Source organism: Pelecanus crispus, chromosome 5, assembly GCF_030463565.1.
Source record: "Pelecanus crispus isolate bPelCri1 chromosome 5, bPelCri1.pri, whole genome shotgun sequence".
NCBI classification, from domain to species: domain Eukaryota; kingdom Metazoa; phylum Chordata; class Aves; order Pelecaniformes; family Pelecanidae; genus Pelecanus; species Pelecanus crispus.
The window spans coordinates 7,687,707-7,714,678 of NC_134647.1; the positions used below are offsets into that span (position 1 = coordinate 7,687,707).

Below are 26,972 nucleotides of genomic sequence, written 5' to 3' on the forward strand. Positions count from 1 at the left end.
GGTAACTGCATCCAGTCCACCTGGCTCAGAAACAGCCAGTCCTCATGACTACAAAAAAAGTGGGTCTCAAATCTATTGAGCAAACAACACACCATTCTTCAGGATTCCTGAAACACTCATAATACTCATCAGCTACCCTGTAATATGCTCCTCCCACCACGGCTGCAAAATGAGAAGTATGGATCCTATCTAATTGCTAGAAGGCTCTGCCCATTGCCTTTTAGGATGTGTGTTTCAAACAGCCAGGAAAACACAGCGGTTTGGGATCCACAGCTCCAATGACGGAGCATGGTGGGGTACACTCACGCGCTAAGAGGAGGAATGAGCAAGGTGGGGCAGAAGGCTGAGCCCCACCACAGGAGCTGAACCTGCAGGCTTAGAAGAGCCGGTACCTGTTTAATTTTATTGATTGTACGTGCAGGTGTGTCAAGCAACTGGATAATTTTACCGTTCCTTACAAAATAATTCCAAATCTTACAGCTGTAAAGTTGTCTCACCTCCAGTTTGCATTTACACGAATAGTCCATAACGTACATGTATTAATCACACCCTCCTCAGGCAAAACTCCCATGGCAAGTTCTGTCCTGCTAACGCTGGCAGCACACGAATTTGACCATAGCAGTACATAAGTCTGTCTTTTTGAACCTCAATGATTTGAGAAGCTGAGACAAAACAGTTCCTAATCCATCGACCGAGCTATTTAAGTTTTAGCTATACATCATTCTCTCATTTACTGCGTATCACTAGAAGCGCACTCTCCACCCGCCCGTCTCAGTAAGTCAAAGCCCTTGGGGGTACGCTCCGCGTACAGGCAGATCTGGGGAAAAACATCACTGAAGAAAAATTGAGTTTTGTTACTCCATGTATTAAGGTCAGATTAAAGACAGGTGCACTTCCTCATTAACTTGAAAACAAGTATTTCAGTTTTACAAACAACACTGCTTCTTTTAGTTTCTAAAAGTTTCAGTTTCTAAAATCAAGAATGATCACAATCTAAGCTTATGCTACTCTTACAGGAGAAACAAAATCTAGCTGTACTATTAGACATGGTGTTGTGTCACTGGACACAATGCATCAACAGAGATTGAAGATCTTATTCTGATATGTCAGAATGAACTTCTTTAAAATTTACTTTCAATAAATTGAACACAGTAAATCTTTTCTCCGAGAAATTAAACAGACTCTGCAATTCATTCTATTTCATTAATCTGTTACAAGATGAAAAAATCAAGAATTCTCCCCCAGGTAAGAACTTGGCTTTGCTGAGATTTACGTTTAAAACAGAACTTAGAATCCTAGAATCGTTTAGGTTGGAAAAGCCCTTTAAGATCATCCAGTCCAACCATTAACCTACACTACCAAGTCCACACTAAACCAATCAAGGGTAGACTAGACTGAACCACGTCCCCAAGTGCCACATCTACCCGTTTTTTGAACACTTCCAGGGATGGGGACTCCACCACCTCTCTGGGCAGCCTGTTCCAATGCTTGACTACCCTTACCGTGAAGAAATTTTTCCTAATTTCCAACCTAAACCTCCCCTGGCGCAGCTTGAGCCCATTTCCTCTCGTCCTATCGCTAACTACTTGGGAGAAGAGACCAACACCCACCTCACTACACCCTCCTTTCAGGTAGTTGTAGAGAGCGATAAGGTCTCCCCTCAGCCTCCTCTTCTCTCAGAAAGCTGCTAGCTTCATGCCCTCAACCAGGACTAAAACCCGACACCATCTCTCCCGGCAGCCCCTTCCTTCTGGAGGATTCAAGCAGAGCCCTTGGGGATGCTCCTGCCTCTCGTGACGCTGCGCGCCGAGCAGAGCACGCGTCGCAAGCTGCCTCTGCAGACAACCGCTCTCAGGGACCACAGGACACGCCGTGATTGAACTGGAAGTAGAGACAGGTAACTGAGCACACAGTTATTAATATTCTACCCCCAAAGACTCTTCAGCTTCTGTAAGTGCAGAGCTTCACTGTCAAGCTGTAGCAGAACATAATATTGGATCTTAAAATAACACTGCTTTGATTACCTTACTTCCCCTTACTCTTCGCTTGAATTCCAACAGGATTTCAGTGTCTGCTCTGTCAATAGAGCTGTGTGAATAATGGATTTCTGTTTGGGCACTGAACCAAAAAGAGGAAGAAAAAAAAAAAAGGAAAGGAAAAGGAAGAAAGAACTCTGTAACTCTGTTTTAATTAGACTGAAGAGAGACTGGGGGAGGATTTAGGAAAAAAGTAATTTCAGGATAAGGCAACATGTTTGTTTAATCTAAAATGAATATTTTGCTTTTATATTAACACCCTCTTTTAAAAATATGTTGATTTTTAAAATTTTGTTTCAGACTTGGTCTAGTTCATCTACCAAAAAAACAAACATTAAAAATTTAATCTAAAAAAAAAAAAAATCTGAAAGAAAACATTTTGACTCTTTGAAATATTGTCCTCCAGTTTTACAACTAAAGCTGTCACATGGAACAGAAATTTGGCAATAGATGTATTTCACCCCAAACACATACTTTTTCAGTGAACTTATTAACACTTAAAAACAAAATCCCTCTTGTATTCTTGGTAAGTGCCACATTCTATACCGACTGCCTAGAACAAAAGAGATCGCGCAGAAAAGTTTAAAAAAAACCCCAAACCAAACCTGTCATGATGAAATGAAATGGAACTCTTACCAGTACTGCCAGAACAGCAGCAGAAATAGTATAAAGGTTTTCTGCTAGAAAGCAAAAGGAGCAACAGGCCTAAAAGTTTGGCAAACACCCTTATTTTGTGGGTTTCTTCTATTCACCACCCCCTGCAAATATGCCCTGGATTCTGGGGGGCTTTTTTTTTTTGGGGGGGGGGGGGGGGGGGAGGAGGTACGGGGTGGGATTTTTTATGTTAGTACCAGGAAAAAAAGGAAAAAGAAAAACATAGGTTTCATCATCCAGCGTAACACTGCTGAAACGAGGACGATTGATTTTTTGCTCCACAACAATTTATGTTCCTGCCTGCTCTTTGCTGCCGCTTGTGCAGCCTCGTGTCCGGCAGTGCTGAGGCTCAATGAGCCCGGGCTCAGGCGATGGGTGCGGCCCCCCCAGCTCGGGTAACTCGTGCAGCTTGAGGCCAGCAGCTTATTCCGCTGAGAATACTGAAAGAAAACATCTTGCCCCCATAACAGCTCTGACAGCAGGATTGCACCACGTTTTATTTCTAAGCTACCATCCTGGCAGATTGTCTGTAGCAGGGTGGTTCACCTCTTAGAGCCGGGAGTCCCAGGAGCTGCCAGATATTATTCATTTATCAGATAGGGCTGGGAAGGATGCACAGAAACCTCCAACGTGCCTGGGAGCACCTAGGCGAGGCAGAAGCTGCTGAAGAAGGTGGCTTTGTGACAGGTCCCAGGAATAGCCAGGCGGGTGCTACAGGAGAAGAGCGGCAGCAATGTTCTCGGCATCTCTGGACTCCGCTCCTCTAGGTTCGGCGCCTGCATCTCCCTATCACTGCGTGAACAGTGCATGAATAAGGAACCGACAGATTATTTGGCACTGTTACAAATACTGTCCTCAAAAAGGAAGACAACCCCACAATTTTCACTCCCACAAAACAAGGAAACCCTGATACCCAAGCTGACAGTACAGAAAGGCAACTACTCAGCAGCTTTTCTGCTGTGATTAGATTTGTTAACTAGGAGTAAAACCACCTGAAACCAGCAAAATCACATTAACTTTGCATTAAACCCTGTTGCCGATCTGATAGTTTCTGATTAAAACAATGAAGCCTTTGGGTATCAATTATTTCATATTTTTTATTATTTAGACACTATGCTGTTCACTATCACAGAGAAATCGTCTTTGTTACTAATAGTTCTTCTGGTAGGAATCAGAACAAGCAGAAGGAAATTAATAAATGATGACATGGGAATTACAACAAAATAGATTGACGACTTGCGGGTATGATTCTGAATAATAACATTTTACAATCTGTTCAAGACCATTGCTAATAGGTGAGATTTACAGTATTGTCAGAAACATTTATAAAATGCTTGAAAAATGAATTGTTACTTTTATGAGTCATACTTGTTATTTCATTAATTTATTGTTGTAGTTCCTTTTACATGTGTTCTCAGGTTGTAATCCTCACCATAACAACTGCCGCGTTCACAAGCTATGTGACTATAACGTGCATTTCTAAAAACTGCATTTTGGTTCAACATTGGTCTTGTTTCAGTCTATTTTTCTATTATTAATACAGCCTGAAATAGATATGTAAAATAACAATAAAAAGGGTTCCCAAATTCCTCCATCTGACTGAACCCAACAACGTTTCTATGTTAAATCTGGTTGTATTTCTTAGCATCTAAATCAAGAGATTGGGAAACTACCTATGAAGGCACACCAACTCCTGTTTGGACTGAACTTTTACCTGCTGACCCTGAGCCAAGTCCTGCTGTCTAATGTTACCTGCAGTTTTCTGCACACTACTACAACACTGAATTCCCTATGTCTCACCATACTCCAAGTGCTTGCACCTATCACAAAGTCATAAGAAGCAGAGCACACAAAAGATGATTTTGGTCATCGTCTTCAAAAAATGAAGCGCAATACATTTTGGCTACCATCCAGCTGCATTTTAAAATGAGAAAGTTTTGACCGTGTTCATGGTTTTGTATTTACTGAGCAGCAACATTTAAGGAGAGCAAGTGAACTGGAAAGTTTTCAGAGAGTTATTTTCATCTCGTCAATGTCTAGTAATGTTTGTTGGTTCTAATCAAGACTGCCCAAATTCAAATGTCAAATACTTGCAACTATCTGATCAAGAATACATTACAAACAGGAGGTTATTCAATTCCTTGTTGAACAACCTAAAACAATAGCTCTGAGAAAAATCACAAATAATTCTTTGGTTGTCTGTGGATATATAAAAAAAAGAGTTTTCAAATGAAGTCTTTGATCGGAATTATAGATCCATGTACCCAATGATACAGTTACATAATCCAATTTTTAGTATCATCATCCATTTTCCTGTACTACTCTTTTGGCTTCGCAGGCTTCCCCAAAAGTATCCCTTGTCCTTCACTAGCTAAATAAAAAAAATTTTGCTGTAAAATTTTGTTTCGAAGAAGCACACAATATAGATCTTTTCCCATTCTATGCATTACTTCATTGCATTTCAACACATTATGTAATTTCATTTGATTTATTACACTAGTCTTCTGATGCTACAGAAGAGGCGCACTCGAGGGATACGGATCAGGCACTACAAGTTTCTCGCAAGCATCATATGCACGTTCAGTAATTTATTAACAGAGATTAGAGACACTACTAGGTGGGAGCAGACAGACACCTAACAGTAACAAAGCAATGAGTTGATTACAGTCTTCTCATTCCTCCTCATCTATGCCAACTCCTGCAAATCACAAATTGCAGACTCCAGCTGCTCCATGAAAATACACTGTACATATTACATGCCCCATGGAAGCCCCTTCATTATGGACCCACTACATTAACCTATTTAAGAAACAAAAAGTAATTTCTGTACCTCTAGACTGAATGGACGTAGGAGTGCTACATCACTGAAATTCATACAAGCCCTTACAAAGAGATATTGCTTTGACAGGGAAGCCTTCAGAGACACCCTGCAAAGCAGAGTCAGACCCCTGTGTAACTCGCTCCTGCGCTGTTCAAGCTCCAGCTCAGGACAGCAGCAGCTTCTTACCTGGCTCAGTACCACGAAATCTTCTCACCAGAAAGGATGGCTTTTTAAAATGGAAAGAAAGGACACTCACGACAAGGGGCTCCAAAGGTGAGGGTTCAGTTGGAGAAACATGTTAGTCAGCCACTGCTCCCTGCTCACCTCTCAAGACAGGTTCCTCCCAGCCCCCTCTCACGGCATGGGCTGGCACCATGAGCATGCAAGAGATGTGGCGTGGGAGAAGGACGCTGGGGTCACCAGAAGTGGGACAGAGAAGGGCTAAAACCTCGTTAACTCCACCCACTGTCTATCAACACGTATCAGAGACAAAGACACACCTCCAAGCTCCACCTCGCTGGAGGGAAGTTTAGGCCAACGGGATCCCACGGGCTCTGCCGGCAGCAGCGAAGTCCTCTGCCATGGGAGAAAGGACTGACAAACATGGTGAGTTCCCTTCCACTGCAGTCAGTGTAATTAAAGCTCATTTTTGGCAATGGCAAAAAACAGTGTCCTCATGAAAACGGCCTCAGGTCTCTGAGCCGTGGAGAGCAGTATGCAACAGCCCAGCATTATTAGGACAAGAGGAAATGGGCTCAAGCTGCGCCAGGGGAGGTTTAGGTTGGAAATTAGGAAAGATTTCTTTACGGAAAGGGTGGTCAAGCATTGGAACAGGCTGCCCAGAGAGGTGGTGGAGTCACCATCCCTGGAAGTGTTCAAAAAATGGGTAGATGTGGCACTTGGGGACATGGTTTAGTCTAGTCTACCCTTGATTGGTTTAGTGTGGACTTGGTAGTGTAGGTTAATGGTTGGACTGGATGATCTTAAAGGGCTTTTCCAACCTAAACAATTCTATGATTCTATGATTACACAGGAGAGCACGGGCTCGCAAGAGACACGGGTTCAGCCACGCTGTGGATGGAGGGAGAGGAGAAGATGGGCAAGGGCAAGAAGCCATGATGCCAAGCTCTTCTGCAGTATGGCTGACACAAACTGGACTGACAGATCAGCTACTTCTAACTTCTAAAGAGAAGTGAACTAACACACTGCAGCAAGAGGAGAGCATCATGCCAAAAATTCTGGCATTTTCATGAAAATGAAGACGTCTTGCAGGCAGGGATACACAGAAGACCCAAAGTACCCTAATGTTAATGCTGTTAAGACGATGATACATTGGATTTTGACATTTAACGAGGTCCAAAAAAACCTTATTTTTTTATCCCTTTAGGCATTCAGTGGGAATACTGAGCAACAATGCCAGGCACGGATGACAGAATGACTGGATGAAAGACTGGATTTTAGGATATGGATCTGAATTCTACAAAAGATGCTTAAGTAAATGAAAATACCAGCACATAATGCAGCTACCCTAAATGCTTTCAGCAGAGCAGTTACTTGCACAAAATTTTGAACTGTATAATGCTGTGCATTAGTATAGGCCTTATGCTATTTTATCCGTAATTGATATGTCTCACAGTTTCACGACTCCCTACTGGCTTCCCACTACCAACTGACCAACTATTCCAGGCAAAACACTTTATGCAACTCTGCTGCTTACTCCAGTTTTTAACCAAGAAAATACACGACTCACTCCAATGGGAATCTAGTTAAGAGAACATTACAGAAGGAAAAAAGGTTATAAACAAAGCAACTAATAGTACTGGATTGACAGAAGAAGAAACAAAGTGACTTTTTTTTTCAACTTTGAGTTTAAGGACTCCGCCAGTCCTATCCTACTGGATCAAAAATTCAGAACAGTTTAAAACAGTACTAACCAGTGCTTTTCATCTATCTAGTGATCTGGATATTTCCTTTGTGAAACCTTCTCAATTAGAACTGGACAATGATCACATCTAGTGACAATGTTTCCCTCGGGGTGGTGGGGCGGCAAGAACTTCCCAACTGTTTTGGGGTTTTCTTTGTAACTAGAACATGCACAGAGTAATTGAAGTGGAAAAGGGTATTGAGAGACTTCCAATATCTTGTTGAACAATTAAGTGAAGAAGAGACACTTCAAAGGCACAGCTTCTCAGGGATCATAGCCACAGAAAACAGTCTGATCAGAGATCAATGAGCATCTGCCATGTTATACGCTTTCCTTCTGAGTCGCAAGTTGGAGCACAAAAATGGATGTTGGCACAGTTTTAACAGTGTGAAGTACATGGTGCTCCTTAGCAAAACAAGACTTCATCTGCATGCATCACTGCAGGACCAGACCTACAGTTATGATCACACATCGGAAGAGACCACTCAGACCAAATTCAGAGACAGCTCTGCACTCTCCAGTATATTCTAGCTACGTTGTTTTATAACAGTTGAAGATTTTTTTCCCCCCCGTTTTCACAAACTTACAAGAAAATCACATATATTTTTAACATATTTCAGGACAATCCATGCTCTTCAGACAAAGCAGCCAGAATTTTATTCTGTCAGATTCTAATGCCTCGTAAATGACACACTATTTTTAACCACTTGCCAATTAACCTCTCTTGTTACCAACTTGAAATTGTTTCCTGTGATCGGTCTGAGCACCATGTAAAAGAAGATTTCTCCATTTCAGATATAATATCAGGCTTTAAAGTTCCACAATTTTGCCACTTTTGAGATGATAGCGCAGTCTCACTGTGACTAAGGACTGCAAAATTGTGCTCCATGTAATTGAATCTAAAGATCTGACAACACTGACCTTATCAAGAAATGAAACTTTTGGCTGAGTTTCAAACCACGCACAAGAAATAAGCTCTTGCTGGTTGTTTGTAAACGTCATATAAAAATGTACTTATTCACTATTAACAACTTGTAAACTGAACACACTGCAGGTCTCAAACTGCTGCCATGTAAAGTATTACTTAGTACAATCATTTCATTTACATCTAAGTCTTGTATTAATTTTGGCAGCACAACTGAGCATCTCTTCTCATGATTGATTTATCGTAACAAGATGAACACTCAGGCCACATGCTAAAAAGTGAGGACAGAAGAAATGCTAGGGGACAGATTAATTTTGTGAGTGCCCATAGTTCTGCTGGCCTCAGTGACAGCCCTACTTTAGAACAAGATGAGAAAAAGAAAAGGGTTCTAGGGAGAACCAGGCCATTGATATCCCACTTTTGTCATGATAAGGCCAGCAGTGACAACACATGACCTGTACTGGTGAGCTATCTCCTTTAGGATAAAATAGAATAGAAGGGTCCAAGCAAAATCCTGGGTAACATCAGCACTAGGCTTTCATGAGCATCAAAGTCAAGTCAAAAATCTGAAAGTTTCATAAAAATTCATAAGGAGCTATTGTAAATAATATGATTCTATGATAAATAATCACAATTGCTCTGCAGCAGAATGCCATTTTAGAAGGAGGCACAAAAATCCATGGGGCTTTTAAGATGATACCATTACGCACCTTTCTTGTTCTTGCATACAGCTTTCAGCATGCGGTTTCCAGGTCCACATTTCCCATGGTCAGTCACACATATTCCTTCTGAAACGATCCACTCGTAACACACCGGGTCTTCACAAAGAATAGATTCGATTAAATGCGGACACCCTGCCGGGGTGCCTACCGGATCCACAATCACTTGCCTGTGCCTCATTCTAAAGCCTGGAAAAAAAGAAACTGAATTAACTGGACAACAGCAAAAAAAAAAAATCTATGCCAATAATCTAGTAGCAAGAGAACTATATGGGGCATCTGGAACTGGGGGGTATAAAGACAAACAAGAGCATGACACTTAAAAACTGAGTTGATTGGGACAGCACTTGGCTGTATGTGCCCACAGTCCAAGAATGCAAAATTTAATAGTGTGTAAAGGATTCCAACAACCCACATTTTTCACATTTCTTTTTCCCTTTCATCAACATTAGCTAGAAATACACATGTCCAAATATAGGAATTTGCCACTGATGCATATATTAATGTAATAACAACATTAAGATAAAAAGAGAGAAACAGTTAAGGAATCAAAGATATAAAGGTCATCTATATTCTGCCTGGGAATCCACTAATGACAAGACTTGTTTTGCGATACAGCAGAGCAGTTTACTAAGAAATTAGTATTCTGCTTTATGAAGGTGTAAGGATTTCTGATACATAATGCATATCAGACCTCTTTGAAATGACATTCTATTAAATTGGAAGAGTCAAATGTAAAGTGGAAGAAAAAGGTTACAGAAATAATGAAAGAATTGATTACATAATCTACCTCCTTCTGAATAAAACCAAAAGTCATGTTGCTATATAAAATGCAGAACACAAGTATCTTTCAGCATGGTTTGTTATGTAAATGACACAGAATTCTAAGAAAGGCAGAAAAAAAATACATGGTGGTCTTTCCTACAACAGTTTCAGAAAAGGGGCAAATATACAGCATTAGTGGAGGCCACATTGACATGCCTTGGCCATAAAACAGAAAAGAAAATGAAAAATAAAACATTCCAGAGAATATAACAGACCAAACTTCCACGGTTCTCAAACCAGCAAAAAGAAACCATTCAAAACAATTTAAAAATGAAATGGTTTTGCGAATCTTTGTATTTCACCATATATTTTTTACTATTTCTTTTTTAATTTGAAAAATTCTGACCAGCTCCAACCACTTCAAAAACTTCTGCTGTTTTCAGAAAGGTGTAATTTCCAAACAGTAATATTCATTCCCTGACGTGAACTCCAACAGTCATCTTTTCAACTTAGAGCCTTAGGAAAGGCTCTGCAATGGATCTCCAAGTGTTGCAGCAACAAACGCATAGGCTAGTCAATTAAGATCCAGGGGGCTTCAATTATATTTGCATACTCTTCTTCCGGGAATTTAAACCAAACCCAGAACAACGAGAACAATCTCTCGGGTCAGCCTAACTCCAGGATGGCAGGGCTGTGGGATGCGTTGCCCCAAGCATCGCCCTCAACTCCAGGCACGCAGCAGGACTTCCAAGGGGGATCAGGGAGGGATAGCCTGGCAGTATGGATGTCTGCAGCTGCTATCCCAAGAAATCCTCCTTTTCTCTAAGTTCAGTGCAGGATAAAAGGATCTGAACCTTTTTTTTTTTGTTGTTTTTCCCTCCCAAGAATAACTGCAAAGAGCTTTTAAAGGTCATATTCCACTCCTGTACGCACATCTAAGAGCTTCATCCTGTTAGATTAATTTTTAAAAAAAAAAAAAAAACCCACATTAAGCTCCCAATGTCGCATTTGACACCTTGCTTTTGCAATCTTATCATAATATCCCATTAGTCGCTTCAGATCCCCCAACGCTGCAAGGGACACAGCAGAGCCGCCATCACCTCGTCTTCCCTGGCGATCCTGGCAGTCCTCGTGAAGGCAGGGGCCCCACACCGACCAGGCGGACACCACGCACGCGGACGGGCACGGCAGGTTGCACAGCTGGGAGGCGGAGGGAGCAGGACCCAGGCATAGCTTCCCATCGACTGGCCTAGTAACTAAGAGGAAAAAAAGAAAGGCAAAAAGAAAAGCAGGGCTGTAACTTTGCCCTGACCAACGCACAGAGCTCTGAAGTTTACTGCTGGCCTTAGCTTTCCCGAATGCACCAAAAAACAGTACTTTTTTAGGGCCTTACCTCCCAGAGCAAAAAGTTAATCCTCTGTTCAGCAAGGCACATAAAGTTGTATCTAAATCATCCATATTCAGCAGGTGAATTAAGACTATGCTTAATGGTAAACAGGTGCTTTAATAATAAATTCAGTGCGGATTTTCTACAACACTGGAGCAACAAACTGCAATCCCATCACCCACGTTTATGGCCAAGGAGACCTCTTTACACCGTACTGAAGAGAAAGAGGCCCCAGAAGGAAATCCAAAAAGCTCATGCTGCAACTGGGAGCCAGGCAGAGGCAGGTGACAAAAGCCTGAGCACGGGGCAATCTCCCCACGCTCATCCTATTCGCGGGCGCTGCCACCTCTGGATTACAGCTGCAGGATCCAGACCTTTGAACTTTCTTCGTCTACTTTCAATAAAATTGAGCAGAGCTCTCGGTTTCTCCTACACAGACATATGCAGAAAGCACCTTTCCTGCCTGGGAGGTGAGATGTCTACCTGAACCGCCAGCACCCAAGGCAGGCATGGATCTCCAAACCTCTTCAGCTATGAGATGAGCCCACCCCAAACTCTGCCAAAGTACCAGTTTTGTTGATACTGACAATAAAATTTGGAAAGCTGATTCCCTTGGGATTTTCATTTACCGTAAGAGATTTCTAGTTTCAATTAACTCCTCTCACCTTTTTATTCGGGGCAGAAGGAGGAAGGAAAAGAAGGGGAAAGACTCTTAAATCTATCTTCTGAGTCATTATCTGATATTGCATTTTAATTACATTATGGGCTGAATTTGGCTGTCTCTTTAGATAAATCAATATCAAAGCAGTCTTTCAAAAGGCAAAGGCTTGTCTGAGTTTACTCTGCCATGGTATTACCAAGACTTCATTAATTTTTATAGCTACTGAGTTTGCTTTATCCTCATTTTTATTTTTAATGTCTATTTTTCTTTGCTTTCATGCATGGAATTGACTTGAAAAGAATTTATAAAAATATGCCCAATATATGAGTAATCTTTTCTGATATTTTACCTTTATCTTTAAAATTAATAATTTGAAGAAAAATACAACTTTTTTTTTTAAACACGAGACTTCAGTGCTCAAAATCCCAATAAATTTTGATTTGCACATCCTGAAGCTGAGACTTAAGAGCAATATCAGTGCTTATGATTCCAGCTCATCACAGTAACAGTATTAAACAGATGTGATTTAATTCTAAGCTGAAAGGTAATACGTTAGTAAAAAAGGCCATTTTCTGAATGAGTTCTGAGACACTGTAAGGCCTTTGACATGTTCATTTAGAGATTACAACAAGGTGGCATAAATCCAATTCACCTGAATGCCAACACAAACAGAACTTTTCTAGAGACCTTGCAAGTGAAATGACAGACAGAATGAGATAAATATTAGAGTTTTAAGGATAAGAGTATTTATTTTACCAAGAAGTCTCATGCATGGCTTAACCTGCCTTTCACATCAAGCGTTGCAAAACTATCATTTTTGGAGAGTTCGCTTGAAGAAATGAAATGAAATAAGTTTGAGTGCATACAGTCAACCCAAGGAATAAAGTCCAGTCCTACACCGCTCTAACTCAAGGCGTCATCATTAGCGATGGCTCTTTCCCCCTCACTGATTTTTAGATTGTTTCTATATTGCAATTTAACTATCTAAATGTGGAAGTCACTAGATAAAGCAGGTTGGTTCTCCTGCCTTGAAAACTAACCAGCTACAACCAGTGGTGCTGAGGGTATTTTAAATTGAGTTTGGATAAAAGAAAAACAAGAAAAATTGATTACAAAAAGTTAAAGGGGCAGGTTTTTGTTGGTAAGCTGAGGCTACCAGCCTTCCCAGACTCGTGGAGGACTCCTTCCTATTTTGGAGGAAAATCCTGACTTCCTCTCCCTGCCAACTACTTCCCTGTTCCTCTTCCTCCCTCGAGCTGATGCCCTATTTAATTCTAGCACTGGGAACTCTTTTCCCAGGATCAACATCCTACTTGTCACTAGAATAAGACTTCTTGTTTACCCGCTTCCTTAAGTAATTCTATATATTCCATAAAACGTAAATCAGAAAATACACAGACTATTCTAATCACATATCCAAATATATTCTAGGTCTGTGCCAGTTTATACTCACTCTACACTGACTACAATCCTCCAGTGAAAATCTTCAGGAATAAGACAAGAACAAAAAGAAACAAGTTGCATTAATAAATGCATATACAATAGCTTTCTTTTCCAAAACCAGGCACATAGAGAGGCACATTTTCGAGCAGGATAGCCAGAGCGACCGGATGGACCAGTGGGGTCCTCTATAAAAGAGCTGCATCCCTTCTTTAGCCATCTGATTTCCATCAGTTGATTTCCATCAGTTTTATTTAAAAGCTTGATGTGATTTTCTATTGCTATTCTTCCATACTCTAATAAATACCTTTTTTTTAAAAAAAAAAAAAAGAACTATAAGGTGGATTTTTTCTGTGAATCTGTGAATCTTTTAAATGCCAAAATTCTCACACACACCAACCTCCAAAAAGGTGCAGACAGCCTGGCTGGGGATGCCCTGTTCAGGACAAAACCCCTCACATTATGCTGATGAAGATACATTTATTATCTTCATGTACCAGACAGCCTTCTGATTTTGCTCAATAATTGACTTTGTAATGGCATCTTCCTACATTCATATAGAAAAAGTGCTTTCTGTGTAATTATTTTCCTTGGAAAAATATTAGCCACTTTTTGCTTTTTGGGGAGAAGGGGAAAGGCAGAAGCCAGGGAAGTGAAGAGTGAGAGGGGGAAGCAGTATCTCTGATTCAAGTAGCAGCTTATTTATTACGCTTGTTCGTACCTTTTAAAATCCCGTGTTCTTCCCAATCTATAGAACAAACTTGAAAAAGCAATCAAGGACTAATCTGGGAGCCTCTGAAACATTGCACATTTCTATAGCTGTTATATTGGATCTATCCTTTATAAATGCGACTACAGCTGTTCCCAGCACCAGTGTCTGCCTCAAGTTTGAATTTTACTATTTGCTGTTATTTTCAGGTTATTGCTACCAGCAGGAGATAATAAATTGGGTTCTAAAGTATCTTGTTTCCCTATATATTTTTACTGAGGTAGTGATTTGGAGGAAGAGTGGAAGAGGAAATCAGCTCTGATATGATTATTTCCATAATGTAATTTTAAGCCAATAAATAAATTATCTGTGGATATAGTCATACGGACACATACTTGCAGGCATACATACCAACACTATGTTAAAAAGCATTCATGGCCAGACACAGAGAGAAACGTATAGGACGGCATTTTGGTTGCAGTGATTCCTTTCAAATTTAGTTTTTTGACTCCTCAGGAGGTAAATAACAGGGTTTTTTCTCCTGGACCTGAACTTCATTTCCCTTTTACAATGAAAAAACAAGTATTTCTGATATTAACACCTAAATGAGACATTTCTAAATATCACTACCATATCTGGAATACAAGTAAAGACTATCAGGACTGTCTCTCGTGTACTGGGGCAGCCGTATTTTAGCTCTCAAGGCAGTAAGTCCAGATGTTTACCGTATCTTTTGGCAAAACTAAGCCAAATTAATGATCGCCGGGGTACAAGAAAGGGATGGCATATCTTTGTAAAAGTTCTCACTGCCTTTGCCAGGACTTATAAACCAAAGACACTTGGATCAATATGAAGGGAAATTACTTGAGAAAACCACAAAGGAATGAGTTGCGTTATAAAAACACCTCCGTGTGTATAACATAATAGGGATAAACCAGCACAACGACAGTTAGAGAAAGTAATTTCTCTAACCTGAAAGACTCGCCTTTATCGCAAAACCAAAAGCTTAGACAAAGGAGAAGGGCTGAACGTAATTTAACTAGCCTGGAAACGGCGCCAACCCCGGTCCAGCGCATCCCTCCATTAAAAAGCCTAATGCACCCCACGCCTGATGGAAAGGGTGCCTTTATGCTTTTAAGAAGAATCAATTCGTTTTGAAGCCACAAGACACCAAGTTGAAGTCCTATTTTTCAATTAAAATCTATTTAACAGACAAGAAACAAAGTATGAATAAAAGGCTAATCACAGCATGAACGAGGGTTAATAGCGGATTGCCAGGAGCAACAACGGTTTAATGTATTTCGGAACAATAAAGATACTTGCAATTTTATTAAAGTGACACAGACTATTAGCACTCCATGGAATAAAAAGTTTCCCTGTGTCCATATCCTCTGCTGTACAACGGGATCCTGACCCCAACTGGGATATTGTGTTGTTTCACTACGGCAGAATTTGTAGAGATTATCAACAGAAACCACAGAACTGGCAAAAATTCAGAGCGAACATGGGGCTTCCTACCAGCAGTCACACGACTGAGCAGACCGGAGGTGACAAGTCGTTAAGAGTGTCCGGGAAAACCTCCAGTGGAGGCAACAGGGATGCTAGTGAAGGCAATGACAGCAAGGAAAAAAGGATTATCCAGGATGTTTGAGCCTTCTTGGCTGGAAAAGGCCACCAGATGCTGGAAATCACTGGGACGGACCACTGGAGAGGGTAAGAGAAGCCACAAGGAAAACAGGGAGGAAAACCCAAAGGTGGGGATATACCTCATGAAAGCCTCGTAAGAGTGTGCACTTTGTGCCCATCGCTAAGTTTAGCGTTTGTTCAACGGGAAGGAGCACCAAGGAGCGGAAATCTGTTCCGTGAATGCTGCGTCACCGCAGCAGTCCTGGTACCAGGAGAAAAGCGCCGCTACGGATGTGCCTGTGATACTGGGACGTGGTACGGTGGCCCAAAGCTAAGCTAGTGACGTGCTGAGCAGGGGCCACTCATGGCACGGCCACACCAGCACGGACCCTGAAAGCAGCAGGGCTGCTCCACGCAGAGCTGGCCCAAGTTCACAAGCCTGATCCATCTCGGATGTCTCCTCTTCCAGGACCAGCCCAGCCACCATTGGCTTCGTTACCTCTCCCCAGTGTCCCAGTTTGTGGCGTAGCCTCGTACCTACAAATCCTTTTATTTTTTCATCTGACTCAACATAATTGTTTGAACACAATGCAGCTCCCCATCCTCGTAACAACAGCAGGACAAAACTGCTCAGAACAAACCATCACCGCTTTGAACAAAATTAAGCCAGTTCCAGTGGCAGGAAATAATGACAAGAATACAAATGCAATTAAAATCTTACCTTTCAAAGATGAAACATTGAACTAAAACCTAGTATCTCATGTGAACTGACTGGGCAGCATATTATTTGCTGCATACCAAAGCCAGCTACATAAATAAAAGTATTTATAAAGGGATAAATATTTCATGGTCATATCAAATAGCTTGTTGACAAAAAAAAGGCATATTCTTTATAAGGTACCTTTTAGAAGGCACACTTCTTTCACTGTCAAAGCCTTTTTATATATTATTCTCTTCATTTTACTTTAATTAGTTTCTAGACATGAAAGAACTGAAAATATTACACCTCCAAAAGACATTAGGGAAAATGTTTTTTTTTCCCTAATGGATTCAAACTAAAATTTTTGAAATACACATTTAAACACTTCTGCCAAGCACCACAACGATCTGAATAAAATCATTTCCTCTCTTGCTTCTAAAGGGTTTCCCCCACAGAAGCCAGCTGTTACATATTTATTTTTCCATTATGTGAGCTGTATCCCGTAAATTCTGCTCAGCATTTGGTGAGCTTACAGATCAGTAACTCGGCATCCTAGCAATATAAATCTGATGCAGACTTGCCTGAATATATTTTACACTTCAGAGGTGTATTTCTCATCTTTTCAAGCCAGTTCGGTCATCTCAATGATAAATAACTAGTTTGGGATGAGAGGGATCCTCAGGGGGGATTTCTTCCACCTGAGAACACGGTTCCTGTGATTCAGGTCAGCTAAGCCCCGGCTGGGATGCTCGTGTTGCTGTACCACGAGCCAGAAGAACAAAGGTTTTTTCACACCACTGCTGACCACCAGTTTTCTCCCCTCTATGGTCCTAGTCAAGTTTTCTCATAGCTAATATATTCTAACCTATTTCTTTTCAATTTCATAAACCAGACAAGGACAACAGGATTTAAACATCAAAGTCCCTAAATTCTGATTTCCATAGTGTAAATCAATATGCTCATTCCTGCAGCTTCACCAGCATAAATTTGGAGGAAAAAAAAAAAAAAACCAACAGTGTGCATTTAATATAGGGCTTGTACTCCACACAGGGTTCATATTCATTCCAACAGTGCATATCCTGTGCCAGCTCCTATGGGCAGCTTATCTCCATCAATGCAGTCTCTTCCCAATAACTATGCAGGATGTTAACAGCTATAAATGACAACAACCTGCACAACTAACTTACTGTTCCTGAAGAGTCGGACCTGGTGGCTCACAAGACAGCTAGCACCCCAGGGCATGGTGGCACGTTCAAACAGGGCTCTTCATTGGCATTCTTCACTTCCTGAAACTACTTCCATAGTTTATTGAACAGATGCCAATGTACCAATTTGAAACGCTAATCCCCCAGAAGACACGCATTGGAAGATCATGATTCAGAGCAGAACAAAAAACTTGCAGGGAAAAAAATGTGGTACCCTCATTAGGAAACAGAGCGTAGAGAGCAAAGGCGGCAAAAATGTGGTTTTTAGAGCTAAAAAAGACAAAAGGGCAGAAAGAAAGGGATGAGAATAAATACAGAATAATATAAGACAGGAATGAAAGGAGTCCTCAAATTCATCTCTGTGCAACTCCAAAGAGGCACTAATTTCTGGAAAATAAAATACAGTGCCAAATCATCTCCCATATGGGAATTCAGAATAGTCTGAAAAGTTCACTCATCAGACAAGAAATGATTAGACGTTGTTGTCTATCAGAAGTAGGGAGAAAGCTCAGTATTTTGTGGAAAACAAGAAAGGATAAAGGCCATAAAATTACCATTTTGAGACTCATGTAAGTAGGACTTAGATGAAAGTGCAGGGGAACACTTTCACTTTCAGACCATTTGGGGATTGTCAGTGAAGTGGCTTGTAAGACAAAAATACACAAGGGAAGACACAGGGATGGAGCAGAGAATAACCATTAGACCTGAAAAGGTATGGAGTATTTACCAAGTCTTGAATTGTAAACACACTAAAGGAGTTTTTGCTGGTAGAGCCAGTGACACACAAGTTGGTAAAAAAAATCTGATGTAAGATGAACCAGGTGGAACTGCCTCCTAAAAATAAAGCAAAAATGGGTATAGGCTGGTGAACTACAGTGGAATAAGTCAAGAAAATATGTATACTACCAGGTGAGGGTTGAATATCTCTCAAAGGAAAGACGGTTATAAAAGCAATAAAGACTTCTGTAAGAAACAGTTTTGCAGGGTAACACTAAAAGGTATCTAAGAATAAGGAAGGCACAACTACCTCACATACCTGCTACTGAAATCCAAGATCAAATAAAAATAAATATATGGAGACAAACATGATGGAGACATTCATTAAGCACAAAAATTGTAAACAAAACTTTAGAACCTTGTACAGGTATGAGAATTTAATGTGGATTTTCAGATGGAAAATTGAACAAAGATTAAGAAGATAGGAAACCGCAATGATTTGCTGGTGAGATGGTAATGAGAGATACATTTTATTAGCCAAGTTTACTATGCTGGGTAAACAATAAAGGAGATTCAAGGAAGAACAGCATTTCACAAAGGTCTTTTCAGTCCTATAATTAAAACTTAAGCAGACAGGCTCCAAAAAACATTATAAGAAAATTCTGAAAGTGAGAGGTAAATTGGATCTCATTCAAACAAGTAAAAAAGAAAAAACGTCAAGATGTATAAGGCACAAATTTTACGAACGAATGACAGGGCAGGCAGATTCCTAGTTAGAAAGCTACAGAAAATATGGACAGAACAGCAGTCCCAGTCACTAGGGACAGGAGGTAATTAGTTCAGAGAAAAGACAAGATGCTTCCGGAGAATTTTATAGAGGATGCCATCCCCCAGACTACTGGTAAAGAGTTATAGTCTCTAGATAAATCCAAAAAGCAAAATTTAATTAGAAAACAAAAGGATACTCCATGGCCTTCAGGAGAGAAGGTAAAAAATTCCTGAGGAACAAGATTAAATGTAGGAACCTCATATGTTATTAACTGTTTGAACATAAACACAGACACCATTCCCAGACTCTAAGAGGAATTTTAATTCCCATATTATTGGACTTATTTATTGTGATTGAGAGGAGAGTTGTTTTGCCAAACAAGGAGAGAAATTTCATAAATTGATCATTGCATATAATTCTTCCATACTTTTACCAAATATTTTTTTTTTGTTGGTACACTGGGGACTGTTAGTGCTGTTTGCCCAGATTAATTAAAATGTATCATGGGAAAACACATTTCAGATAACATTTTATAAAATCAACAGTCACAAAAGTCTCAATCCAGGAAAACCCACTTACAAAAGAGCGGAAGATACGTGTCTCGTGTTAGCAGTGTCTGGCTTTGAAAATAAGTTGAGGACCTGCATTTCTGCTTTATTTAAAAGAGTTTCCATACAAGTGAACAGATTTACATTAAAAAAGAGGTACGAAGAAGGGTAACCACCACTCTGTATCTACATTTTGATCCAGACATGGGACATCCAGGCACAGGGATCAGGGAGTATCCACAGATGAAGGACAGAAAGGGCAGATTAGAGCTGTACTTGCATATTCTACTTTTTGTGCAAAATTTGTCTCCTCCTTAAAAGCAACATCATTTCAAACATGTAGATTTGCTGCTTCCATCTCTGGTTATCAAAAGAATAATGATAAACTTGAAGTATTAGATGACCACCTCTCTGTTAAAATTAAGCATTATGAATTTAAATGTATTAAAATTCAATGAGATACTTAAAGAAAAAACACAAGGATCTGTTTAAAGCTAATTATGTTAAAGTTCAGTCTAAATTAACAAAAGCCTAACAACTGAATAGAGATGTGGATTCCCAGGACAGAATAGCTGACATTAAAACTAGTGCGGTCTCTTAACTTAGGTGCCTATACATTGGCTTACCTACATACACAGAAATATGGATATCTGAACGATACAACACTTTACATATTTACCAAGTGTTCCCTGCCAGCTTCGTCTCAATGTAGGAGTCTCAGAATGCAAGAATATGACAAAGGACTTCAAAGACTGGAAGACCTTCTGCCTCCAAATACTCATCATCCATGTTAAAAGCACGGACTTCCTCTTTAAGGCCTAAAAAATATGTAACTTCACGTGGATCAAGACAGGGATTTCTTAGTTAGGTCTTCTCCTGGGGGAGAAAGACAGGAAATCTTATCAATGCATTTCTGAAAGTAATACGTGAGTGAAAGTTTTCCATTTCCAGTATCTTCAAGTTAGAATTTTATCATCAAAAAATAGAAAGATTTCAGCAGACTTAACCTTCTGAATAACTGATATATAGGGACTCAAGAAAACAGGGGCTCCCTTTCTAAATATACACATTTTAATAAAAGAAGAAATAGATAGGAAGACTAAGCAAATGAAAAATGGGAGAGAGATCCTTGAGGGATAAAAGAGCTTTGAGCAATATGTATAAAAACATCACAGATGGTACCTGTCTCCAACTCAGGCTCAACAGATTTTATCCAAGAATGCTGCTGGAGAGACCACGGGACAAAATCTTCCTTCACATATGTCATTGGGCCTCGGTCCAAATTCTCATTGGAAGTAACCAGAAGAATAACAACTGTGATGGATGGTAATATCCTATTAGACTCGCTTGTTTGATTCCTGAACGATCCCCTTAAGGACACTCAAGAGGTGAAGAAAGAAAAATTACCGTGCTTTTGATGATAGCAATTAGATTCTGTATTTGCTTAAACATAGAAGGATTAACTTCTTCATCTTCTCCCCATCACTGAAAAAAATGTACAACAAAATACGAGATGCCCTAGTGACGAATAAAAGTATCCTATCAGTTCAGACCGCCAGAAGAGAGGCCAGAAAAAATGTCATTCCTTATTTATTCAAAGAACAAAAATTGATCCGCTAGTAAATGAGACACACTGAATATTACTGGATAGGGAGGGATAACAGGGAAGGCTTTCCCTCTTTCTATTTGCATGCGACTATGTTGACAGTCAATGGGGTTCTCGCTTTCTAAGGACTACTGCAAACCTGCACTACTGCCTTGGAACGGCAGTAATAATTTATACCTTGTACAACTCCTCTGCATGTTTGGTTTTTTTTAGTTGCCTATATGAAAATTCTTTGGTTTTAGAAATGAAAGGGTTAGAAGTGTAAAAACTAGGAAGAGGCATCCCAGTGTTTTCTTTTTGTTGAGGGGAGAGCGTGCAATTTTTAAGTTGAAGTGAACTTTGACAAGGGAAAAACCTGCAGGTGATCACACACTGGATATATAGCACCAATGCTCCTACAACTTGTGTTGGTGTAAGGGTTTCAGATGCACTCCTCTGATCATCTTGAGTAATTCACAACACTGAAAAAGAATAAAGAAGCACGAATGAAGTCAGTTAAAGCTTGCTGCTCACCAACGTGCCATACAGTGGCTGCATGGACCACAGAAGTGGTCAGAAGGACGAAGACAGTCAAGAAATGTTACACACCTCTCATCAACAGCACTTTTCGTACTTTGAAAGTCATGTGCATCGCATACTTGTGCAGAACAACAGAGGGGGGGTTGTGTTGGAAGAGCAAGGTAGTGCCAGATGTTTCGGAGAGGTGAAGCAGCAACTATGCATAGACTGAGTAGAGATTAGAACGGGTCTGGTTTTCTATAATCTCAGAGTCTGTGCAGGATGCTAGGACATACTGGGCATCCAGAAAACACTTGCTTTGCCTTTGTAAGTAAATAAATCTAAGATATGGTATTGTGATCTTATTATCTTACATCTCTGCTCAAAAACATATTCTGCAAGAGCACTACATAGACTAAATAAAACAGCCTAAGATGAATTATACATCATGCAACTGTATCTACTCATTATTCTTCTAAAAGAAAAATAACTCACTTCCAGAGTCCAAAGCCCGTCTGCCTGCTCAGAAGTTGTGACAATATTATTTTTGCTTTCCCCTTCAAAGAAAGATTGTGTATCAATCTGAAGCAGAGGCTACAGGCATATCTGGAATGGAGTGTGACATCTTTTTTTATACTCTAAACCAGGACTAAAACCACAGATAAATGGACTCAGCTACCAAGGGGCTGGGCTACCTGATACACGAGAGAGGAATAAAACTCAACTCCAAGCAAAATCTAGCTCCTTCATCCTTTGAAATCCCCCTGATATAGGTACACATACAGAACTGGCATCAGTTCACCCTGGAAGGTTGTGGCTCCTGGCAGTTCCTCAGGACCCTCAGGACCATGCCCTCCTGCTCCCTCCGATGCTGAGTAACACCTCCCTATGTAAGCATGGATACAATGAGGGCATTAGCTAGCCAAAGTCTACTAATGACTGTATGTTATCTTTTTTTTTCCTCCCCTGTTTCTCTTACTCAGATCTCCTTGGGCCAGACAATTCCGAATGACCCCATGCATTTACCTTCCTTCACTCGGTGCATCCCAAGTTCTACAGTGATTTGGACACAGTAGACCTCCCGGGTTTGTATGCCACCTCCACAAAGGCCTACGTGCTTGTGATGGCGAGGGTCCTGCTGGTCAAGGAGGAGAGACACTTGGCAAGCTTTCCATTCAGAAGTCCTCCAAGCAAACCTTTGGAAATAAAAGAGACCAGGTAAAACAAGTTTTTGAAAAGACTACGGGTGAGAGAGCGGTACTTCATTAGATGACAAAATACAATTGGTTTAATCTTTATAGCAGCACTTCCCAGTTCAAAACAGGGAACGTTCTGAAACATTTCGCATGTTAAGTTTACAAAGGTTAGTTATTTGTTATTTGTCTGGAGTCCTTGTGTAAAATTTTTCACATAGCACTAATCTCCAAAGCGTTCTGAAACAGTAGATCATCCTGACAAACCCTTTGAGCAGGGTGCAAAGTAGGAACGAAGATGAAGAGGTTCGATTAAGTGCAAAAACTAGTTTTCAAACATGTGGCTCAAACCACTTCTCTCTGCCAAGAGCTGAACGCCTCACTCTGAAATGCACTTAATAGCTAAAACCCTACATATGTCAATGGAGCTCCAAGCACAGGGCAGCGTTTCTACAGGTGACAGCTTTATAAACGCCTAGGGCACTACCAATTTCTTCAAGGGACTGGCTAAAGTGACTCAGTTCTCTCATTTTGGTTTCCAGAAGTAGTGATACACAGCAAGCTCTAGATAAAAATATTTTCATTCTATACTCACTTCACACCTACAGAGCATTAGTGGTTTTCAGGGAAGGATAACGTTCTTCGGCACAGATATGTGAATGCTGTATAGACAATTGTCATTGGTGTGTACCAGCTTAAATGCCAGGAAGAACTTCTTAAAACTATAGGGAAAACAGTACTGTATACCAGCAGAAAGCAAAAATTATTTCCCCATCATGTCTGAAAATGCAGGGCATATTTCTAATACAACAGTTTTCACAGGCATAATTCATTTTGATTCACAGGTCACAGTATCAGTGGAGTAAATAAGAGCCTGAAGTCTTTCTTCAGCTTCCTGAACACAAATCTTAGGCAATATTGTTTTTATAACCAATCTGTTCGCACTTCTGCTGCTTTATTCCTTTGCTCCTCTAAATTTCATAGTTTACTTTTTCCATACAATCTTTGTTGGTTTTGCATAATGTAAACTATGTAAAATAATTTCCTTCTTTTATCCTCAAGATAAATGCTCTCTCTCCCCTTACAGCAGATCCACAGTTGTTAAAATTATGTATGTTTGTTAACCTGCTGACGGATCACTGTAAGCTCAAGCGCAATGGGGTGCCTCTGCAGAAAAAGCCTTCCACGTTGTAATTCTGTGTATTTCTCCATAGTGAGTATCTGTTCCTGACTCCAGCTATGGCAAGGAAACATGCACCTCAAAATTACATGAAAAATAAATACATTAGCTTGCCTGAGCACACATCAATGTTCTCTTAACTTCTTATGTTGTAAATATGGGCATAAGAATGATTTCTAGCCACAAAGCACTTATGAATTTTGTAACATACTCATGGAAAACATTTGCGAATACTGCCAATTACTTTTAATTTACAGGTACTTTTCAGATGAGCTGTCATGCTCTCTTAAATAATATACAGTATCATGTGCAAATTTGGGTTTATTACCAACAGAGAAAACAATAAAGAATACACTTTTCACATGACAAGCATGAAATAGTCGAACTCCCACAACATATAAAGCACAGCCATGATTTTTTTCTTCCAGTAGTTCCTTCTGGGAATTCCTAATAGCATTTCTTGGGTCTGCAGTGTTAAATGCAACCTTCCTCTTATAATAAAGGCAATGAAAAGTGCTCTTCATCAAACGCCGGGTGAAGAGGACTCCTCCTCCACACCACTTCAGGACAGCGTGCTCTTCAGGTCTACACTTTCAAAACTAGAAGCTTAAATGTAGAACACACACATCCTTCTGCAGCCATGGAAATAGTTGCTTCAGGGCAGTATTTCTTAAAACAATAATTGACTAAAGAAAAGCTGATTATCAATATCTGGCTTAGGTAGTCAGCTTGAACTCTGGATCCTAAGGACTCATTTCCAGAGGTGTGAGCACCTGCTTCTCCTATTCAGCGTGAGCTGTGGGAGTTAACGTCTATGAAAATTAGGCCATCAGTGATTAAAATTATGCAAAATAACTAAATCTGAGCTCAGAGATAATTAAACTTCATCAGCCCCTGAATCTAAAAAAAATCCCTTTAGATATTTTCCACAGGGTAACTGGATACTGTGCCACACTGCAGAGCAGTCTTTAACGAACAGCTATCGGTGCTCCAGCCAGCGCCTGCTCTGCTGTGAGCAGCTTAAAGCCTCAGCCCCATCAGCCCATCTTGCTTTCTCCCAGCCGGACATGCCCTCAGCTGCCCAGAGTTTTCTGGTAACAAATCCTGACCCCAAGCATTAGTTGTTTAAAAGGTGTGCATTTTCACAGCCATTAACAAGCCCACTACACCAGAAACGTATCCAAGGGATTTCCCACTGACTGGGAAACCTAATGCAAGACCTTTCCAGAAGGACACAGTGACCTCGGGCAGCTTTGTGCCAGACTCTTTGCAGGGTTTTAAGCAGCATGGCTGATACTTGGTATTAGTTTGCTCATCTACGGACTACACTAAAGACAATGAGAATTAACATTACTTAACGAAGAGAAACTGACTGCATAATCTCTACTTAAATTTAATCAGAAGCTTATTAATAGCCATTAGTAAAGAGAACAGAGACTCCTGGTTGGCAAACACCAGAGGTTTTTTTGTAACTTTGGCAACCTCAAGCCAGTACTTGCAAATTATTAGCAATACCCACAGTGGTTTTACCACAGGGCTGTAATTTCTCCAGTTGAACAAAGATGACCAAAGCCAGAGATGCACTGTACCAGCGTTAAGCTAAGGGGTCCATACCATCCAGCCACCTTGTTCTCCATCCCCAGAGGGTGAAGAGTGTGTGATAACTCAGGAAGTGGAAGGGTCGTTATACATTTGGATCATCAAAGAAGTTGGTCAGCCTCAGTGTACTCTTGTGATCCCTATGCCAAAACCTGTCGGTGACGACAATTTCAAATGTCAATAGATTTAACATCTCATTTTAACTCCTACCAATATCCAGTTAGATCGACGCAAACTCAGTATAGTTACAGTCCTAGCTGTGACCCATGTTTATCTACAGACCTTTTACTATAGCTAAAAAAAACCCTCAGCATTTCCCTTTGGCTTCCCAATAGGCTCGTTCCACTTTTTGACAATACTGTTTGCATTACAGGAGGTCTAGCTACTTCCAAAGACTGACAGACTCCATTGCCAATGGTTAGAGGGCTCGCTAGATAACGCCCCAAATGGGGACCTCCAGAATCCACAGACAGTTACATCATCTGCTTAAGAAAATGGGCAAGCAAAAACTGCTAGTTTAGAAACAATGAAGTAAGTGCTTGGGATATGTAGGAGGGAACTTGGCTGGTAAAGCTGAACAGCTTTCCACATCATAAGCAGTGCTCTGGATTTCCCTGCTAAACAGAGTCAGCTGAGGAAGCAGAACCACCACCATACGAGAAGTGTCCCGTCCAGAGCTGGAGAACCAAGGCTTCACCATGGATGGTTCCTGATCCAAGGGGAGGCAACGAAGCTGGCCAGCTGATTCAAGGGGCCATCACTGCATGCCCAAGACCAGCGAAGGTCAAAGGGCTGAAGACTAGTGTTGCTGCCACTCCCAAAGTGTAACTCCAGCAGCCTACCAGCACAGTTCGCTGCATTTCCTTTCAAGTCTTTCCTACTTCACACTAATGCCTTATCTTAATTGGGACACATAATGGGCCTCATTTACAAAGGGATACCATCACACCCGTATCTCAGCAGTAACCTCAAGCCTTTTGAAAAAAATCAGGTCTTAAAATTTTCCCATTTTCCATCATTTAACTTCTGAAAAGCTTTGAATTTCCAACAAAGCAAAGAAGGTTTTTTTCTAAATCCCTGTCTTGTAACATAGCAACCACAACCAAAATGAAAGATTTAAAGACATAATCATAATTCTGGAAAATCTATCTATTCCCAGTGAACATGAAAGCTACACATCAAGGATAAAAATGATATAATACGTTGTTTTAAAACTGATGACTCAGTGACAGCTATGCAACAAACAAGTGCTCAATATCTTCCCAATTTATAGTAACCTCTTGGTCTCTT

The 26,972-nt window shown here is 40.5% G+C and overlaps 1 protein-coding gene across 1 annotated transcript in view; it reads right to left on the bottom strand.

Annotated features, from left to right (window-relative positions):
• THSD7B (thrombospondin type 1 domain containing 7B) overlaps positions 1-26,972 on the bottom strand; it is a 273,031-nt gene that overhangs the window by 177,825 nt on the left and 68,234 nt on the right. Inside the window, exons 4-6 of the mRNA XM_075710897.1 lie at positions 22,737-22,906; positions 10,945-11,100; positions 9,071-9,268 (exon numbers count right to left, since the gene is read on the bottom strand). Of these exons, the coding sequence (XP_075567012.1) occupies positions 9,071-9,268; positions 10,945-11,100; positions 22,737-22,906 (524 nt within the window). The remainder of the gene's footprint in view (positions 1-9,070; positions 9,269-10,944; positions 11,101-22,736; positions 22,907-26,972) is intronic.